General features: G+C 38.8%; 1 protein-coding gene across 1 annotated transcript in view; it reads left to right on the forward strand.

Moving 5' to 3' along the window:
* Positions 1-16631, forward strand: part of FBLN1 (fibulin 1) — a 68496-nt gene that overhangs the window by 1173 nt on the left and 50692 nt on the right. Inside the window, exon 2 of the mRNA XM_088537357.1 lies at positions 11187-11286. Within this exon, the coding sequence (XP_088393483.1) occupies positions 11187-11286 (100 nt within the window). The remainder of the gene's footprint in view (positions 1-11186; positions 11287-16631) is intronic.

Below are 16631 nucleotides of genomic sequence, written 5' to 3' on the forward strand. Positions count from 1 at the left end.
CACATTTTGCATTTGATAAAGATTTTTTAATCAGTTGTTTTAAAGAAGCAGGGACAAAATAAAGATGAAGGCCAGGAACACAACATTTAGGGCCAAAATCGCCCACAGCTTCTAGTTTCTTTCAGGCATCAGGGTACATTAGAAGAAAATGCAGTTTTGGTGTCTTGCAGTGAGTGATAATAATAATTTAAAGCATTTACCATTATATCACTTTTTAAATTCCATGACACTAAATAATTTAACTTTTTAAGTTCCATGAACATTTGTGTATAACTACTGGACTACGTTTTAAGGGCAAAAAAAAGGTTTAGCTGTATAAAATCAGATTTTTTTTTATTGTTGTTAGCATAAGTTATTGTCAAATTTAGCAGTAAGAGATATATTGGGTCCATAAATTTAAATTTAAATCCCTACTCTCTAAATTAATTTAGATTTCTACATGCTTAAAATTTTGGATATGGTGAATTTGATGAAATCAGGCAAGTACCTAAAAGCAGCTTATTTAGGACACTAATTTCAATTATAGGCTTACTCAGGTGAGGTATTTGTCTGGGATGCAAATATGCTTTAGTAATTACCAGTAATTTTAGTTTTTTGTTACTTATATATCATTTCACATTGTCTTCTGCACTTTGCAGGCAAATGAAGTAATTCCTTTGTGAGAACTGCTGTTTAAGAGCGGGCTCCTTGGGGCAGAGCCTTTGCTCCTGTGTTTGCACAATGAGTGGTGTGGGGCAAAGACCAGATCTCCTAAGTGATGCAATGATGTAATCACCAACCATATTTACACATTTATGCCACATTTAGGGGCAAAAGCTTGTCGCTATCCCTTCCTTAACTGATCTGCCACACTCATGCATCATCAAGTCATCAGGCTCTATTAATTAAGTCTGCCTTCTGAAAAGGGAGAAGGGGCTGGCTTCAGGGGGACTGCCCAGTGTATGTCGAGATAGGTGTGTGTATTCTTCCTTGCCAGAGTAAGAGGTTTTATAATGCTACTTCATTTTTATTTTAACAATGATTTTATTCTGATATAAACCACCCCCTGCTGAAGATGATGGTTTATGCACTTACATCATTATGTGCAGTCGGTGAATGCACTGTTCATCGTTTGGCTGCGTCTTTGGCATGTCTTGGTGCTACACACAGAGTTTAACTCACTAAACATCTGGAAACCTGTCTACTCAGAGTGAGCTTACAGTTTGTAATGAAAAAAATGTTCCACTGGCTTTGTGGAAGTTTTATTTTAAGATTATGATTTTTACATGTGCTTTTGCAGTAGTAAATTTGTAAGAAGCTTTTGGGTGGAGGCAAGCCTTGTAAAGGGCTAAATATACATTTTCTTGTCTACAGTCATAGATTAAATCTCCCTAAAACTTACATAATACCCCAAAAATCCAATTCTAAAATATCACAGCTCTCTCCAAGTTAGTTTTCAGTTGATTTTTCTCTTAATATTCAGATATGACATTTTATTCTAATCAGAGGAAGAGCAAAATGTTAAATTCCTGCTTTTCAGCTGTGTAATTGAAAGCAGACATGTTAGTGAGATCCAAGATGAAAATCCATAAACTAGGTTATCAAGTTACTGCAGTGTATTTATACTACTCTGACAGATTTCTTGCATAATCTCACAGCAGGTTGATGGATTTTTTTTAAAAAATATTTATTTATTGTTGTACTTTAGCCCAAATCTACATGGTTCATATCAACTTTGCATCTGTTTTTAATAAATAGTTCTGTTAATATCACCTTCTTCTATGATGCTCTCGGTAGCATTTTTCTGCAATAGAAGATGGGTCTTTTCCCTTCTGGGGCTTGACAGAAATAGAGTTACCTGGGACCATAAAAGAATTTAATTTGATTTAGAGTGAGTGGTGGATAGATCTAAAGAAGTAGATGGCAAAAATCAAATCAATGAAATAGAGAATATTACTCTCATTATTTAAAAAGTTTTAGAGACTAGATGGAGATGAGATAGAGAAGGCCAGGAAAGAAAGGGATGAAATTCAAAACAAACAAACAAACAGTGCATGGGTAAGAATTTTAATTTTAGTTGAATTTAATTTAGTTCCATAGTAGATGATAGTATCACCTAGTATGGAAGAGAAAAAAAGGCTGTAGTTAATTAATATAGGTAGTAAAAAGTTATTGGTGACGGTGGACAATGACAGGCAATAAGGAAAATGAGTGAAGTTAAAAAAGAAAAAAGTAAGTAGTTCACTTTAGCCAGAAAAAGCTAAAGTTACTGTAAAGCATGCAGGAAATGCCAGAAACATGTATTTGTGTGTGGATTAATGGGAAAGAAGTAGATTGGGAATTGAGACTTAAGTAGTTAAGCCATCACATATAATTAAACTGGATAAGTGGATAACACTTCTCTGAGATGAAATGTAGACACAGGAAAACACCTGAGAAATCCTGAGAAAGAACAGAAAAAATGGTCCACAAGAAGTCGTCAGCCACTTCATCAGCCACTCCTTCATTGGGAGCAACAGGGAACAGGGTGGAAGATGGTCTGAAAAGGAAGAAGGTCATCTGAAATGGAAGAATATGAAGGCAAGAGCGGGAAGGGCTAGTACAGATAAGTGAAGGGACTTGGAAGAATGAAAAGAATGTTATGGGTCATAATATTTTGTGGCATTATTTTAGGAACGTTATTCACAGTAATTTCGTGTACGTTGAGAAATAGTCAAAGTCGTATCAACAAGGGTTATGTGCTGGGATATTTCATGGTGACTGGAAGAATAAAGATCATAATAGAAAAGCTGTGAGAGTGACCTGGTCATTTATCAGATATTGCAGCGGTGGCAAGACTGGAATAACTCAGACAAAGTTGCATTAAAAGTCTTCTTTGATAAGCAGGATGTAACAACTGTAAAGAAGGATTTCCAGTGCTAGTGCTCTTCTGAATATGCCAGTGTATCTTCAGTTAATACAGTTAATCAGCCTTCCTGGCATCACATTCTTAAAAGTAAGACTTTAAATATTTTCAGGATTTCTCATTCAAATTCATTTCAGTTGGTCACATTCATTTAAAACTCTTGTTCAAAAATTGCTGAGTGACATCTGTAATTAAGTCCTGGTATTTACCAAATGAAAATAGGACTTAGAGAGGTCTTGCATTATTTTCTGTCTGATGGTAGTGCCCACAAGCCATGTATTTCTTTGCATCTGCTACCATGAAAACGTGTAAGATGTTCCTGGCCAGACAATTCCCCTTTGATCCTGATGCTGTCAAAAATGTAGATCTTGGGTTGAGGAATAGAGAACATTGTCTGTTGTATCAGTGTGCAAATGAGCGTGTGATTTTAGAAATACCTTGTCTGGTGTATTTTATCTTTCTAGGACATTCTCTTGGATTTCTTAAGCATTGGAACAATGTACCATAGAAACGTGCTAGCAGCAATACGTCTGTTTGAAATGCTAACATCTTCCAGCTTTGAAGCTCTTATCACTGACTAAATTCTAAGCTCAGAGTAGTGAGTACCTCTAATGTCAATATTTTAGCAAAAATGGTAGAAGAGTTGGACTTCCGCTACAGTATGCATAATGCATTAAAGAGGAAAGTCTCATGTAAGAGAGAGAGTTTTAGCAACACTGTCTCCAAAAGGGAACATTTCCCGAATCACTTCTACATAAATATATGTAGCTAAACTTGAAACCTACTGGTGCCTTCCCACTCATTGCCTGTGAGCTCGTGGTCGTTAGTTGCTTGAACCTTGACCCACTGTGCTATAAATGTTATCCCATCTACACAGTGTTTCCAGTCTGCTCTTTAAATGTGGTAGTAACAGTATATAAGAACCTTTCATTATTGTCCACTTTCATCTTTTGTTCAGCGGTAGCCATACCTGAAGATTAGATATCTGCCATTTAAGTGGTATGTGCATAGTTATTCCTACAGATTTTCTGCTCAGAGGGCAATACAGAGACCCAAATAGGAAACTCTCTCTCCTGTAGCCATTTTACATGAGCGAATATATGCATGTTTCAGCATATACATCTTCCTACTTCAATATGTTTAATTCAAAAAAATATATTTGTAATTATTTGTACTATTCTAACTATGTGTAATTCAAAACACTCAGACTTGTTGAAAAGCTCTTTAATGTCTATTTAAAGACTAATTTACTACAGTAAATTTTGAATCATGTCCTTTGTACAGGACCAATAATAGATCATTTATAACAACTTGTATATAAGACCTGTTAAGCATATGCTCTCTGAAGATTTAAAATGAGAAATTAAGAGAAGATGTAAATTTTATTTTAAATGAGATGGAAATCTCTTCTCCCTTCTTGTATGAAGCAAAGAGAAGGACAAATTTAACCTGAGCTTGTCAGGAAAAGCTATTCTTGTTCTTCCAAATATTTGCTGGCTTTGTAGGACCACACGCTGGTGACCTTGATGAGACTGTTCTTTCAGCCATCTATGTCCATCAGAGATGTGCTTATCATTTTTTATGAGGATGTGACCATTAGGTCAGGCATTATCTACCCTGATTATCTTAGTGAAATGGACTCACAGGATTCTAGTGTTAGCTAAATTTCTCTCCATTTCTTCATGTCATCTAGAAATCTTCAAAACAGACTTAAGGTCTCACTAATTCCAGTCTGCTAGCAGAAAACCAAAAAACAAATGAACAAACAAAAAACCAACCAAACAAAAAAACCCCCAAATTTATCCAGAAAGAAAAGGGTTAAATCAATTTGTTTATGGAAAAGATGCCTGCATAAAGTAGAAGTTTTCACATTCATGGAAAGTTATTGAATTGTGAAAGAATATTTTGAAAATAGGAACAAAATGAACATTGTGTGGTGAAATCAATTTCTCCTGATATCTTTATGAATAACTAAAGCAAAATATGTCTAGAACTGAGCAAAAGTTATCAGTACTGCCTGGGAGTAGTGGGTTGGACAAGGTAGTTACATCCCTTTTTCCTGCAGTATTTTGACATCCTATAGGATGCTTCATGGTCTTTGTACAGTAAGTTGAGTCTTCTTTTTTAAGTAGCCAGTTGCCTTTTTTTTTTTTTTTTTTTTTGGTAAGCTTTCCTTATTAGATATCAGACAAAATAAAATCCCATAATAAAGTCCTGCCAGAGGAAATAAGGCATGTCGCAGCATGGCATTGCCTCCCTTAAGCCTATCCTTATCTCCAGGCACAGCAGCTACCTCATCACCAGCCACCACTATCGGCAATTTTAAGATTTTCTTTTATAGCCTTCAGACACTTCATAAATTGAGGTTTGGCTGTATCTGAAAAATCCCCCTAATAGTGTGATGGCCGCTGCTGGTGTTACCAGAGCCACATTCCCCATAAATGAGTGCTCTTTAAATTTAAGAAAATTTCCAGTAAAATGTTATTAAAATGTGGCTGTTATGAAACCAGCAAAAAATACACTGACATGGCCAGCATTTCCTTTAGGGTGCTGCTGCTTTAATATGCTGACTGCATTTCCTCAGTGGTCTCAGCTATCCTGAAATAATCATACTCAGCTGAGGATTCATTTGAAGGTAAAGATCAAGTGCTTTTAAGCCTGTTTATGGAGAATATCCTCTTTTTTCAGCAGTACTTGAACTGTTAGTGTTTGTCTGCCATTCCATAATGATCAAATATGATGTCTGTTGGAAGAAGCCCCATTGTTATAGGCCCCCTTTGAGAGTAAGTCTAGAGTAGTCTACAGGAATACAGGAGAGGGACAGCTAGTGATGAATGCCTAGCATTAGCCAGGTGACATTATTTCTAGAGCAGCTAGCACTGGCAGTGGTAGATCAGGCCGAACAGTTTGTCAGCTCTAAACCGAAAAGCAGAGCGCAGCCTTGGCTAAAAGGGTGTGTTTTTGTTAATAGAGTACAGATGTAAAGGAAGGTTGGAACGCAAAGAGAATGGTTAACACAGATGGCCAGCCTGCCATTTCTCGTATCAAATTCTGGGTTTAGACTTGTGTTTCTGTGATCGACAACTAGATTGGTGAGCACTACCGGTAAGATGTTATTCCTGACAGGACAAGAAAGGTTTCCTCAAAAAGATATGCAAGCAAAGTTGAATATATAAATATATATATATGTCTGATATGAGTTCCAAAATTACTGGATGACATATTGTTTCTGAAATATGTTGGACTAGCGTTGAACTTTCACAGAGTCCATCTGCTGCCTGTGTCTGCGTATGTGCAGAAGGGATAGTCATGTTCTGTTTGCTCACATTCCATAGAGCTGAGGAGTGAAGGGCAAAGACCTGCACCACATTTTATAAGCTTCATCAGCTAATGCACTTCAAAGATGGAAAACATCTTGGTGGGGATGTGTAACTTTGGCCCTTGGACCTGGACTCACTTCCAAAGTCATACTCAACCGTAGCTGTTACAGGGGCTGGGGAGTAGCTGAATATGATGGTAACCACATTGCTTGGTGTGTTGAAGAACTGAAATACTTCAGCAGCATTAGCTTGATAAGTCTACCTATGTGCAGGTATAGCTTTCGCTTCAATACTATCATCAGTGATAACAATTTGTAACTGTTTAGTAGACAGATCAGCACTAAGCAATGAACAGCTATCTAATCCTGGACTGTGCATAGGCTTTTCCATCATCAGCAGCTCTACTGAATGGTTACTACTGTAGGCTGCTGCTTAAAAAATCTTCCATTTTCTGATCTAGTTAGAATGTTTGTACCATAAAAATTACCCAGTCATTTTTACTTGTTTTTGCACAGTTCCCAGAAACAGTTCATGGTTTTTCATTCCAGGAATCATGCTTTTGGGTAACATTCTTACGCTTATCTTTCTTTTTCAGAAAATATTCACTGTAGCAGCTGAATAAGCAATTATTACATCATGCAAGTCTAAGGTTGTACAGATTTTAACCACATTTCTGGCTTTGAACTCTCACACAATATGGGAGTCCTGGTAAGATTAGTAAACTACCTTTTTAAAAACAACCGTATGCTGCTACACGTTTTGCCTGTGTAAGCATAGTTCATAGTTATCATCATGTGCCCAGGATTTTAATTTGTATGACCTTTAATCACTGAGTATCTAATAGTATATTTAAAATAGTGAATATGTAATGTTAGCTATTGTCATCACGACAACTTTGATAAAATTGGAGATGTGAGTTCTAGGTGTGTTTCTACTGTCCTGTTCCCAAGCCTCCTGAAATCTCTCTTGGTATGCTATGGATGCCACCTTTATAGCAGGAGAAGCTCTTATCCAGCTACTACCATACTGACATGTAGTTTTCAAGACCTGAGTGCTTTTACCCTGCTATACATGCTGCTGTATATGGAAAAGGTAGTAACGGAGCAGCATTCAGTTTTATTCAAAAAAGTCTTGGATTTTCCTCTGAATTAGTCAGCTTGGAAAATGATTACATTTGAGTGCAAGGAATGTAAGCACATTACCATCTTGTTAAGTCTTAGACTTCTCTTCATCTTTTTCTGTCTCATGATGTCAAAAAGCCAAGTGATTTCTTCACACAAACTTACAAAATAGACCACACAGTGTGTATCTATGTATGTTATAACCTTCCTGGAGGATTTCTTCCTCCAAATGAAAAGAGCATGTTTTAGTTGAACTCAGACAGTGCCATTGGTCTTTCCCAGAAATGTCTTGTCTCTTGGATTCCTGGCATTTCTCTGGCTGACTTGTCTGAAACGTTATGCACTTAGTGTAGCAATTCAAGAGGCACCAGGCTCAGAAGAGCAACGCTGTAATTGCTATTTGATCATCCTTGGCGCTCAGGGGCTAAGGAATGCCATGAACCAGTCATTTGCTGTGAAAGCCACATGGTCACATTCTGAGGGAAAAGAGAGTCATCTTCCTGCAAAGTGAAGGGAGATTCTTGGGGATGGTGTAATCAGAAGAGTTTCCGTCATCTGCTTTTCACATCCCCTGCCTTTCAGACGCCGAGCATCACAAACTTGTAGTTGTGAGAACTGAGGATGCAGCATGACCGCCCCATGCTGTTGGTCCCCTGGAGGAAGTATGAGGAGGCACAAGTGGCCTCCATATGAATTGCTTGCCCAGAGGCTTCCAACTGGGAGCCACATGTATATGCACATGTTCAGTGGAGTGTGCAACACTGGAAAAATGCAGTTGTGGGATGATAAGTTTCTCCTGTTTCTAAACACTCATTAACAACTTCTGATGCCAAAAAAAAAAAAAAAAAAAAAAAAAAAAGAAGTCGTCGTCAAAGCTGATTCCAGTGAGATCAGAATTCAAGCCCAGCAACGAGAGACAAGCACTTTCTGGGCTTTTGTAAGAATAGACATGTGTCCACAAATGGCCCAACTGCAAAGCAGAGCTAGAGAAAATGTTTTTCACTCTTTCCTTGTTATGCTTCAGAAGAAAGGCCTTGAGGGTGGAGTCCTTTATTTTACTGCTTGTTTTTCACTTCTCTCCTCTCTCCAGAGGTCTCTGGCAAGCTCCTTGGAGGAGACAAACTGTGATGTCATGACAAAAATGAGCTTGGATTGCACTTCGCCCTCCACAGGCTCCCCCATATCCTTCGCCGCCTGGATGCGCTCCTGCAGCCGAGGCTGCTTTGCTTGGCCTGCTTTGAGTTCTTGAGTTATTTGGTTGAAGTAGAGGTGTGTTGCCAGAACTGGGAGGGAAGAAGCGATGTCTAGAGCCAGGGATTGTCCTTTTGGGGAGGAACTTGGCTACAGACTCTGTTGTAAAAAGCTCTGCAAAAAAAACTATGGCTAGCTCGACGCTCAAATTAAATATGAATCATTTTTCAACAGGAGGATGATTAATGGCAGGCAACAACACTAAAAGCATGGCTATTTGCAACACGTTTTATAAAATTCAATGCATCGAATATTTGTTTGCGGTATACTGGCAGGCAGAGAGCATCAGACGGGGACTCTATTCCCAAAGAAGACATCAGACGCTGCAGATCAAATTCAGGGCTTTCACCACAGGCAGATATTTACAAGGCTGATTCTCCCTGTAGCATTATAAACTACAGTCAGCTTTCAGACACTGGCATGAATTCAGGGTGCACTGAGGAGTTCAAGAGAAATAGCTGCTTTGACCTCAAAGAGCAGGATTTTGCCCCTTATTTTGGATATGTGAGTAAGGCTGGAAGGATATCCCAGGTCACAGAGTACAGAGCTCTGTTACAAATTAACATTTAATGTAATTATACGTTTATAAATTTAATGAGTTTCTTATTTAAAAGTGCTTAGTTTATTTGCTCTTATGATTTGCACTGTTGTTTACTGCTGAACTATTTGTTAACAAGAACCACATACTTTCACAAGCATCACTTATCTAGACTTAAAATGCTGTATTTCTTACAGCTTCTTCTTACATAATAGGCCTTTGATTTTGCTGAACATCCTCCTGGCCTTTCTTTACACTTCATGCGTTTTGATTTAATCTTACAGAGGGATTGTAGAGTTCTGGAGTGCAGAGGACATGTCTGGCCCAGTGTCATGGATAACTGCCTTAAGGGAATGAGTTGGCTGATTCGTCTTAAAACCTCTCTCTCTCTTCATTTTTTTTTTTTTTATGTCGTGCTTTCAATTGGTGGACTGGAATCATCAGGAATATAGGTTGTGTGTGGGTGTTTTCTCTGAAAGCTACTGAGTTAGTGGAAAGGGTAACTTCTGTACTTGCTTTTAGCTGCTTTCCACATTCCTGCATTTGAAGATTTGCCAGGTGAGGTACTCCTACTCCCAAACAGTTTCAGACAGAATTAGTGTGATCATAAGCAAGGTGAATAATAATTCCACTTACTTTGATCACATCAGGTGCAGAGATAGGTGTGTGTACAGAAGGCGTAGGTAGGCTAGGCAGCAGGAGCAACTTCAAAACCAGTATAGAGAGATCTGGAGGAGATCCAGGAGATGTGAGGGACATTTGTCCTTCCCAGAGTCTGCCAGAAGCGATTTGTGAAGATGACAAGTCTTGAATACAATGCTGCTGTTTATTGAATTTTACACCTTGTAGATGTCTTGGTGCAAAATTAAAAAAAAAAAAAAAAAAGAGAAGAGAAGATCATGAGAAGTTTTGTGTGGTCCAGCATCAATAACTGGCTTAGGAATGACTCAGTGTATATTGCCTGGTCTGCCACCAGCTTGCTGTGCCATTTTGGGTGAGTTATTTCATCCATCTATATTAGATTCTCCATCAATAAGAAGGAAATGAGATTTACTTTCAGCTCTGCACCGCTTTGAGACTTACAAATGAAAAGGTCTTATTTATTATTCTTTAAAGTAATCAATAGTCAGAAAGCATATGAAGTAGGGAAAATGTTAGGAAGCTGCCCATCACAGTAAGCAGCTTTCTTCACACTGACTCCATATTTGTTATACAAGGTTCTCTTCAGTGTCTGGACTGTAAGGTAATTAATAGGAAAATGTGACTCTTGTTTTATTCCAAGTTTTAATATACCTGCTGTGCGGTGAACTTTTGCACTTGCAATATGAAGCAGACATGTAGTGCTTGTCAGTTCATTAACAGTGTTTAGTTTTCTCGAATTAGACTTTTGCAAAAATCATGCTCTGCACAAATAATTATTGTCAGTGCGCTTTTCCTCTGACTCTTAGGATCTGTGTCATTTGTCATCAATATTAACTGTTCTTTAAAATGTCAAGTGATCAAAATACATCTTTTCTCCTGCCTCTCTGCACAAAACAACATTTTTACATTTGTAGACGTACTTTAGCTTAAAGCAGATTAACTGGATTAGCTCTCATTACAAGTTCATTTACAGAACCTTTTTAACTGAGATTATTATCCAGCTAATCAATTTTAATATCTTTCTTTGGTATCAGACAGTTATTTGTTTTATCCTGTATTCTTCAGGATTTTACAAGGCTGCTTATTGCTCCTGCCACCTTTGATAAAAAGAGAACAATCTGACAGAGCCTTTTATAATCCATTTCTGTATCGGAGCTATGTTGTGTTGGAGTAGTGTGGTCTTCTTCCTGCATCTTTATGTGGAAGAATGAGGATCCAGATATATATCCAATGCTGGGGCTGGTTGCAAGGTGCTGGTGCATGCCCTACCTTTTGGAAGGATGTGCAATTCTCTCCACATACTGGGGAGGGAAAAATTAGCCGCCCCTCAATTTATTCTTCTTATGATGGGCAGATGCAATACCATTTAAGATCATATTAGATATATTTGTCTTTTTTTTTTTTTTTAGTTCGTTTCTTTCTTTCTGCAGACCTCTCAATGGAAGAGTGCTGTGACAAGGGTGTTGAGTGGGCAAATAAAAACAGAAGATGTGCTTCTCTACCATTAACGTCCGAGTCCAGAGAATGCAGGTATGTAATTATGCATTGTCTGTTACACCGTAGTTTATATTTTTATATAAAACCATGGAGAATGCGAGGTGTGAATCTTATAATAAAACGAGGCACCTAGCTCTTAAATCTAAATTTTCCAAATTCATGTCAAACTTTGGAGAAACCTAGGTTACCTAAGCATCTACTTTCTCCTATCTTCAGAAAAGCTTCCTCAATATATACAGACTGCAAATCTAGCGCAGCAGTGGTACAAAGTCCTGGTAGAAGCCTTTAAAGGACTGAAGCAGGTATTGTACATATATAACCTACAGGATGCATATAAATACATGTGAGTGTATGCATGTATGCTTGACAGTCTTTTAAAACTGTGTCTCCTGTGGATACTTAAGGAACTCAAACCTTAAGACAAGGCGCCCCCTTGTTACTTAGAATATATGACTTGTGTCAAATGCATTTAACTGTAGGAAAAAAGTAATCTTTAGTTAATAAATAGATTTCTTGATTCTACTGACATTGATAGGATATTGATTTCTATTGCGAAATCTAGGGAATGAACTAGTGAAGTTAATGTTGTTTGTAAAGTAATATTTTCGTTATGGATAGTTATATCGAATCTCTTACGTTATTGGAGATATTTGTGTTCTTTCTGTTAATGATAGTTCACATTATATGTGCTGTGAAATACACTTGTTACATTTAATTTGTGGAGGTAATAATTTGTGGTTGGTAGTTTGAAAAGGAGATGGACTGAGCATTTTATATTTCTCCATTTAAAACACATTACCTTGCTCTCCTGAATCTTTTCAAATGAATTGCAAAGTGGTTTTAGTTTGGTAATTGTAGAAGTGTTGGAGTGATCTTTGTTATGGAAAGAATGTGTCTTGAAGTCAAGTCTGTCCATGTTTTCTGATTTTTGCATTTATATTGGCATTGAAGGCTGTCTCTTATGCGGAAGAATTGACAGATAGGACTTAAATTCCAATTTAGGAAATATTTGAAGAGTCAGAAGAGTTATAGGCAAAACTAAGATGGGAAAAACAGGAAACCGAGTCTATTGAACAATCTGGGAGCAAGGATCTTTATAATTTAATGATCACTTGATTAATGTGAGTTGAGAATCTGCTATAAATGTAATTTATTGTTTCAAAGGTTGCAATCTTAGAGAGACTTTTATTCTTCATGGGAAAACAGGAAAAAAAAAAAGCTTACTAATTTCATCCAGATTTTATGCATGGACAAAACTATCCTAGACATTTTGAGTAGGCAGCAGACTGCAGTCTAATGAATTAAATTATGTAAAGGTAAATTAATAATGGTATGTAAATGTAAATTAATTCAGTGTGTCAGTCTGGGCAATAAGACAGGAAAGTGCATTGCTGACAAAAATAGAAGAGAGAAATTCAGTTCAGCTGCAGGGACTCATGATTATAGCATAAATAAAGATAGCTCTATCTGAGGCCTGGCTGCTCTCTAAAAAATGCCGCCTTTGACTACTTTCTTTAATGGCAATATCATTTTATTTCAGGTGTGATCACAAGCCAGCACTTCCATGAAAGATATCGCAGAATCACTTTCTTATGCCTTTTCAGAAAAAAACAAAAATAAAAAAATAAAAAGGGTCAAATTTTCTTCCTAATTACCGGTGTAACTGGAGTCAAAATGTAAAGTGAGGGAGAATGTTCTCTTTTCAAGTAAACTGCAGTAATTGCGTTTATTTTGTTAATGTCTTCCTACTGCACAGAGATGTGAACAAAATTAAACCCAGATTCATTACGTTTTCTGATATGTAAATATGGGAGAATATTTAAATGGGATTTTTTTTTTAAATGGCTCAGGGTGCTTTATTGGTTACAGACTTTAAAAAGAGCTTCCTTCCTATTTAACCACTTCTGTGCAATGAGCTGTGGGGAGAAGGGGTATGAGGAGAAGGCAGAATGAAATCTGGCTTTTATTTAGTTGCCTGAACCACAGCTGGGATCTTTTGAGTATTTAGTGCAGTGTGGTGTTGGACAAACTATAAATCATCTGACTTTGGATGCTTTAAAAAATGTGGCTTGTTGGGTGTATAATCCTGTATTACTTCATACCAAAGGGAGCTTTTTTGCCTGTTTATTTGCAAAGTTGGCAGTTGAATACACGGGAAAATACGTCGTGGAGTGAGCAGATTTGATGAAGTTAGTGAAGTAAAAATGATTTCATGCAGTTAGATTGCTAAGACACTGCAATACAAAAAGGGTTGGACGTAAGCAAGTACTTTTTCCAACAAGTTTGCAAGGATTTGCCTAGTTTTTTGAATCCTTTGCTTAGAATATTGATAGCATAAAACCATCTCCAATTTAATCCTTTCCTCTAAAGAAGATCCTTTGAGAGTTTCTAACCCCCCTTTCTTTTGTATGGGTAAAGAATAAGATGCTTTATTGAGTCAGAAGTACTCATTAAGGTTTTTTCCAGCTTTTAAATCACGTTTATAGGAATGAAGGAGGGCTTCCACCCAAAACAGACACTCTAATACCTACTTTGCTTCCTACAAAGGAAGGTTCTGTGTTTCAACATAACTTCATGATCCATCCTCAGAAGTCCGTTACCACTCTTGAAGGACTTGCCGTATGTATCCTCTCTTTTGCTGTCTACATGAGCATCACTCGCTGAACGTGGTGCAGTTCAGGCTGCCAGTGCTTCCTTATTCCATACCACAGCTGAGCCGACACCCGGTCTGAACTTCCAGGGAATTTGTAAGGACTATCTGGCGACTGTTACTCAGTTACCTTTAAGTTGAAACAAGGCTTCTGCATCAACGTTCAGCCACATGTACAATCTCGTATCATGGTTGTTTTTTTGTCACAAATGAGTTCATGTCGTGACATCATCATGGGGGCCTTTCTTCATCCCTTCATGACCCGATAAATAGGAGCGTAGAGTTTTAATGCACATTGTCTTTGACTTTCTTTGACACCAGCTTGTTGTCCATTCATCCATTTCCTTTTGATGTGGCCAAAAGCTGCAAACAGCTGCCATTTATTTTTGGAACTCAACCTGCCCAATCAATCACTTTCCTTTCAAAATGTAGACTTTCCCCTGCCCAACAACTTCTTTTAGCAAGTGAACCTAATTCCTGGGCCAGCAATAGCATAGCTCCATATGGGAATTGCATACCTTTAGCACTGTCCAAAATCTTTCTGGCATTACACTGGAAATAATATTATTGATTAGTAGTTTTGCAAGAGTGCATTCGAGAAGGAGCTACAGAAAATGTGACTAGGTCCTGTACAAACATGCAATGAAAAGACGATCTTTGTCCTCTGAAGAGACAAGGGGCAGCTCTTTGATAAGGATGCAGGCTGGAATAGCAGAAAATAATTTCCATTTTCAGCATGTGTGAGAATATGGTCGAAAGGTCCTGGAGAATGGGGAAGGTGTGGAGGGCCAGTGTCACACTGGTCTTCAAAAATGGCAAGAAGGAGGACCCAGGCAACTGTAGGCCACTCAGCCTCACTTCCATCCCTGGAAAAGTGATGGAACAGCTCATGCTGGCTGTTGTCTCTAAACATGCGGAGGACAAGAGGGTGCTCAGGAGTAGTCAGCATGGATTTTATTCCGTGACTTGCTTCATGGACCTCACTGGGACTGTGACAGAGCCAAGGGGAAACCAAGGGGAAGTATGCTTGACTAACGTGATAGCCTTCTATGATGAAATGTCTGGCTGAGGGGAGCCAGACGAGGGCAGAACGGTGGATGTCATCTATCTGGGCATCAGCAAGGCTTTTGACACAGCCTCTCACAGCATCCTCCTGGGCAAGCTCTGGAAGTGTGGGTGAGATAAACGGATACTGAGGTGGATTAACAAGTGCCTGGATGGCAGAGCCCAGAGGGTGGTGATCAGCGGTGCAGAATCTAGTTGGAGGCCTGTAGTTAGCGGTGTTCCCCAGGGGTCAGTCCTTGGTGTAGTCTTGTTCAACTTCTTCATCAGTGACCAGGATGAAGGCACAGAGTGCTCCCTCAGCAAGTTTGGTGACAATACGAAACTGGGAGGAGTAGCTGATACCCCAGAGGGCTGCGCTGCCATCCAGAGGGACCTGGACAGGCTGCACAAACTGGACAGGGAGAAACCTCACGAAATTCAACAAGGCCATGTACAAAGTCTTGCACCTGGGGAGGAATAGCTGCAGACGCCGGTACAGGCTGGGGACTGACCTTCTGGAGAGCAGCTCTGCAATGAAGGACCTGGGCACCATGGTGGATAACAAGTTGACCATGAGGCAGCAGTGTGCCCTCATGGCTAAGAAGGCCAATGGGATCCTGGGGTGCATTAAGAAGAGCGTCTCCAGCAGGTCGAGTGAGGGGATCCTACCCCTCTACTCAGCCCTGGTGAGGCCGCATCTGGAGTATTGTGTCCAGTTCTGGGTTCCACAGTACAAGAGGGATGTGGAGCTACTGGAGAGAGTCCAGTAAAGGGCTACAAGGATGATCAGGGGTTTGGAACATCTGCCCTATGAGGAGAGGCTGAGGGAGCTGGGCCTGTTCAGCCTGAAGAAGAGAAGGCTGAGAGGGGATCTAATCAGTGTCTATAAGTACCTCAAGGGAGGGAGTGAGGAGGACGGGGCCAGCCTCTTTTCAGTGGTGGCCATCAGCAGGACTAGAGGAAATGGCCACAAACTGAAGCACCAAAAGTTCCACAGGAACTTAAGGTAAAATTTCCTAACGGTGAGGGTGACAGAGCTCTGGAACAGGCTGCCCAGAGATGTTGTGGAGTCTCCTTCTCTGAAGATCTTCAAAACCTGCTTGGATGCAGTCCTGTGCCACGTGCTCTAGGTGACCCTGCGTGTGCAGGGGGGTTGGACTAGATGACCTCTAGAGGTCCCTTCCAGCCTTAAGCATTCTATGATTCTATGAAAAAATATCCTCTCTTGATTGATAATCAAACTGCTTAGTTATGAAGTAACTTCAATTCTAGATCAAAATCAAAATCTGCAACAAAGAATGTGTATTTTTTGAATGTTTGAATGTTTTCTAGGTGCTAGTGAGCCAAATATAATTCACCTTTCAGAGAGACCAGAAAAAAAATATTACCTTGAAATACACTGACTGAATGACTGTCATGCTACCATATTGTAATGATAACATTACAATACATAATGTAATTCTGTAACCAGAATTGCAAAGTTTCCATTTTTAATATTTTTGATCATAGTAAGATTTCAGCTATATTGTAGCATTTAAGCTGAAAATCAGAGTATTGCACATAAAGAAGTGACCTTTGACTTTTTTAATGATTAGGAATAATTAAAAGAATAACAGAAAAGTCCATCTTTAATTTCTCTTTTTTAGAGACCATTATTGTAAGATGTCCACAGACCTGAAGCTAA

This window comes from Tinamus guttatus, unplaced genomic scaffold (assembly GCF_059628265.1).
Source record: "Tinamus guttatus ecotype Peru unplaced genomic scaffold, ASM5962826v1 Tinamus_guttatus_pri_ptg000749l, whole genome shotgun sequence".
Classification (NCBI taxonomy): Eukaryota; Metazoa; Chordata; class Aves; order Tinamiformes; family Tinamidae; genus Tinamus; species Tinamus guttatus.